Source organism: Trachymyrmex septentrionalis, unplaced genomic scaffold (genome assembly GCF_001594115.1).
Source record: "Trachymyrmex septentrionalis isolate Tsep2-gDNA-1 unplaced genomic scaffold, Tsep1.0 scaffold15, whole genome shotgun sequence".
NCBI lineage: Eukaryota > Metazoa > Arthropoda > Insecta > Hymenoptera > Formicidae > Trachymyrmex > Trachymyrmex septentrionalis.
The window spans coordinates 60,207-65,482 of NW_017304653.1; the positions used below are offsets into that span (position 1 = coordinate 60,207).

Sequence of the window (5,276 nt, forward strand, 5' to 3'; positions counted from 1 at the left end):
TCTATTTTAATTGATTACCTCAAATATCTCTTGAATAGTGCATTTTAAGGAAAAATATTTCAGACAAAAGTTTTGAGACTTCGAGGGGTACATAAGATGATGCTATTGGTTTGATCTTGGATGGCATCGTCAAGATCAGAGTAAGGTCACTTTGAATTTTTTAAACGAAATCCTCCATTTTATATTATGTATTCTTGTAGCTTACCTCGAGAGCTGTCCAAAATACTATTGTTAAGTTTATTTTCATTAAGTACTTTTCGACTTATAAGGCTTGCAAGTTACAGCACCACCGATACTAGCATTACCCAAGGTGTTCGATCGATGGCTAAAATCTCTTGAATGTTGTTCAGGATCATGACCTGGATAACATTTGTCAAGATGAAGGTCATTGCAAATTGTTCCTCTTATTTTTATTTTTGCACTAAAAATTAATTTCTACATAAAAATGAAAATAAGAGGTACAACCTCCAATGACTTTAAACTTGAATATTATTCAAATATTCGGAATATGATTCTGAACAACGCTACCCAAAATCAAACCAATGGCATCATCTTATGTCCCCCTCAAAGTCTCAAAACTTTTGTCTGAAACATTTTTCTTTAAAATGCACTGTTTAAGAGATATTTGAGGTGATCAATTAAAATGGGACACCCTCTGTGTGTGTGTGTGTGTGTGTGTGTGTGTGTGTGTGTGTGTGTGTGTGTGTGTGTGTGTGTGCGTGCGTGCGTGTGTATTTAAAAAAATTACATATGAATATTAGAAATGAAAAATATATTTTTGCATTTTGAATATACTTGTACTTTACCTGTCCTGTTAAATTTAGATGGATAACAACTGTAAAACCCATTTCCTCAAACAATTTTTTTAAATTATTGTTGTCATGTTTTGCCGAAAATCTGGGTTTTTCATACGATAATTCGTAATAAATATTAGTAATTATCAAAACCAATCCACGAGGTTTACTTCGCATAGGATATCGCTCAATGAGATCATATTCACAATCTAAGAATTTTGTAGCTTTACATACTTCAATTATTAAAGGTTCAGAAAAAAATTCATCGGAAAAAATATGATGATCTAACGGATTTTCTTGCCTGAAACTTAAAAGTTGTATAAATGATATTTTAGAAAAAGAGAATGAATTGATGTTTGACACCTGAGCCATAGAAGATGCTATATCGAGAAAAACAATGAGAAAGATCTATGTCAAGAAATGAATAAAAAGTCACATGAAATTAAAAAAGAGTCTATATAGTTCTATCTTCACTATTCATAAATTACACAAATTTAATTACGTTAAATTAATTAATATATGAATAAATGAATGTGAGAAACAGAATTAAAAATCGAGACGATTCCCGTTCTTAATCACCACTATAAAATTTATGAGAATAAAATATATAGCGTTATATAATCTCTTTTTTAATTTCATGCGACTTGAACCACTTTTCTCGCTTTCTCGATATAAGCTGTACTTCGTAAGCATTTCGACATACACCGTTCTTCACATCTTATGCGAATCTTTCTTCATGTTTTTTTCGATAAAGCACCTTCTAAATGTTTCTAAATATTTCTGAAAATGTATTACATTCATGAAAAGATACATCAAATATGTAGCAAGAAGCCTATCTTGAATCAGATAAGAGCTAACAAAGAAAAAAAAAGAAAAAATCATGACATACTTTGTGTTACTACTTGCATTATTTTGTTTTTCTAATATATCTGCTACATCTTCATGGTTGGACTGTCTTAGACTAAGAATCAAATTTTTGAATGCATTCGGTCCTCGTGTTTTAATTGTCAATAATACATCTTTGACTGTACTTTGTACCCCGAGATTCTTCTATAATCAGATATTTATCTCTATAATATACATTTGATTACATTTTTATTTATGTAATATATAGTATATTATACTTCAATATAATTCCTTTCTTTATTATATCTATTGTCTATTTCTACTAACAAAAATAAAGATAACTCATAAATGACTCATTCCTTATATGTATAGTTATATATCTAAAGTTTTGTATTATAGGGGGGCTTTATTTTATATTAATAATTTTAATATATATTATAAACTATACAGTTAAGATTATTATGTGTGTGTATGTGTGTGTGTGTGTGTATCTTGTCTATGTAGGCCTTCAGTTGGAGATTACAAAATAATACCTTAATTCAAAGAATTCTATTTTCTAATTAATTTTTATTTTAAAAGATGAATTAGGAAGATGTATATTTTTCATATAGGGTAACTGTCCCTATTAATATGCCTTTTAGCCAATTTGCTTATTATGAATTAATTATTAAATATTGTAGCTTTAATTTTATCTGCTTGCAATCAATAGGTTGGTTTTTCAATTTTTTTTTTTCTTATAACATTTCTTTAATCTAAAAAATGTTAATACTTTATAATTTATGACTTTTGATAAAAATAGAAAACATGTTTTTGTCTCTATTAGTGAGTCCTCTCAGCTCTAATACAGGGATACATTAATAGGAATAAGCTTAAAATTTTGTAATACATATTATTGGATTTGGAAGACATAAATTCCTCATATCTTTCGAAAAATACTTTAATACTCAAAAAATAAAATATTATCTTTGGTATCGTGATACACGTTAATAATTTAACTTAATAAAAGAAATATTTTTTCTTATTTATTTCTGCTAGTTTTCTTTATGACTTATCGAAATACAAAAGCACACTAATAAGGACAGGAACAGTAACTAGAACAGTTACCTTAAACCTTAACAAAAAATAAAAGAGCAAACATTATAGGTTTGTTTGTGTTGCATGTTCCAACATGTTGCTACTTGCTACTACTTGCTCCTACTCTAAGTGCTTTGTTATGGTAGAACATGTTGGAACATGAAGAACGTGATGCAAACAAACCCATAATGTTTGCTCTTTTAGTTTTTGTAATATACTTTATGGTTAAGTATTAGAAATTAATGACAAAACTGTTGTCAAGAATGTGAAATCATTATGTATACAACTGCGGAATATTTCATGAATAAAACTTACCGACCACCGTGGAATGTTTACATCATCTCTGTTATAAACTTTGTTTTCCAATAATTTTGGTAAGAGTTTCGTCAAATCAATTTTGGACACAATGCTTTCACAGCAGTGATCTATTTGTTCGCGATCCTTTCGATTCATCTTAAAGGTGAAACACTAAAATATTCACTAAAAATGTGTTTTAATAGCAACAATTTTCAACAAAAGCAGATAAAGTTAATAAAATTGCGTCGAATTATATTTATCTTCTTCGTTGCTTCCTTCCCTTTTATTGGTCAGATGCCACAAGCCTAGTACATAACTCGGCCATTGATTGTCGAATTTGCTTTATTGATGCTAAAATCCAAAGATTATACTCGAACTTCGGAAACTTTAGTTAAAGGTGACTTGCGATGCGAAAGATTAAAGGGTGACTTTTATTAAACTCCGATTAACTTAACCATTCTTGCAACTTTACAGGATTTCAACTGCAGGTGCAATTACATGGAACGCGATACGCGATACAGTAAAAGATACAGTTAAACACAATAAGTACAGGCAATAGGCAATAGAGAATAACGAACTGTCCAATCAGAGCACTGATTGGATGGCTCGTTATTCCTTGTTGCCTGTGCTTATTACCTGTGCCTATTGTATTTAAAGCCTTAACTAATAGTAACTAACTAAGCAACTAGGGAATCGCGTACCACGTACAGCCTATTTCTTTCGCTGATCACGGTAATAGTAACAAACTCACATTACTATACACTGCTATGCACTTTTCAATAGAATTAATTGATTTAAACGCAATTATTAAGTAAATCTGTTCAAAAAATAAAAGTATCGATAAAGTGTACACAAAAATAAGTTAATATATTTTAAAAAATTCATACTAATATGAGTTTGTCACTAACCCAAACCGCGCTCCATGTAATCACACCCTGAAATAGATGTCGGAGATATTCTCCAGAGATGATATCCGACATCAGGGCATCAATCATATAACTTTATCCCTAGGATGAACAGTGAAAAGTGAAAATTTTTACCATTGAAATTAATGAAGAAATTTTTTACTTTTCACTTTCTATCCTAAAGATAAAGTTTTATGATTGATACCCAGCTTTAGTTAGAATCCTGCAAAGTTACTAGAATGGTTAATGGCTCCTGCATACTGGACGCGGAAACGTTTACCGCGCGGCAAAATGTGACGCGGTAGCCAATACAGCTTCTAACATGTTCATTGATTATCGCGTCGCATTTTGCCGCGCGGTAAGAGTTTCCGCGTCCAGTGCAGAAGCAGTAAGTTAACTGGAGCTTGGTAAAAGTCATCCTTATAAAAATAAAAACAGGAACGTATAGCTGTTTTATGGCGCCAACTCCAACTTCGTTATGAGATTGGACATTAAATTATGTTACCAATGATCTCGTACTTTATAAAATAAAGACACATCTAAAATTATATACATTTATATAGATAAAAATCTTGAGACTACTCAAATACGATATGTCCATTTGTTTATTGCTATTAAGATACCTTTTCATGTCGATGCTCAACGCTCATTTTCGGCATTAAAATAAGTCACATGATAGAAATTGACGAATATCAAGCGTCAATTTTGTCATATGACCTAATTTCATGCTAAAAATAAGCGTCAAGCGTCAGCATGAAAAGACACCTTAAGAGTCCTATATATAAAAGAAGCGACATTCAGTATTGTTAGACGAGCCGGATTTCAGACGCATGCGCGTCCAATGAAGCTTCAGTACGGTTACTAGTAAATAGGAGATCATTAGTCATTTAGGGTTGAAAATGTTGAAAATTTTAATATATTTAATATATTTTTAAATATATATATACATATTTTATATATGTATATATATATTTAAATATATATATAATATATTTCCATATATGTATACATATGTAAAATGTGTAAAATATAAGGTGTAGTAAAAAGAAATCTATTATTTTTGCATTAAATTGAAGGCTTTATTTAGCATAGTTAGAATGATCCGATTTAGGTCAAATATGCACCGTTTTGTTCGATAACTTGTTGCCATTTTGAAGGTAATTTCATTATGCCTCTCTCATAGAAACCCTCGTCCCTATTGGCAAAAAACTGGGACAGTCGATTTTCACAAGCTTCTCTTGAGGCGAATTTTTCACCAGCAAAATCATTCGCCATAGACAGGAACAGGTAGTAATCACTTGGTGCCAGGTCTGGACTATAAGGTGGATGCATAAGAACCTCCCAACCAAACTCCCGGAGC

The 5,276-nt window shown here is 30.9% G+C and overlaps 1 protein-coding gene across 3 annotated transcripts in view; it reads right to left on the reverse strand.

The window, feature by feature from the left end:
- The window catches only part of LOC108745815 (caspase Dronc-like), a 4,738-nt gene extending 1,214 nt beyond the window's left edge, over positions 1–3,524 (reverse strand). For 2 of the 3 annotated variants that reach the window (XM_018482186.1, XM_018482188.1), the window contains exons 1-3: positions 3,030–3,524; positions 1,684–1,844; positions 807–1,101 (exon numbers count right to left, since the gene is read on the reverse strand). In XM_018482186.1, coding sequence (XP_018337688.1) covers positions 807–1,101; positions 1,684–1,844; positions 3,030–3,167 — 594 coding nt within the window. In that variant the 5' untranslated portion in view covers positions 3,168–3,524. The remainder of the gene's footprint in view (positions 1–806; positions 1,102–1,683; positions 1,845–3,029) is intronic. The other variant, XM_018482187.1, reaches the window with a different exon arrangement.
- Positions 3,525–5,276: the final 1,752 nt, after the last annotated feature.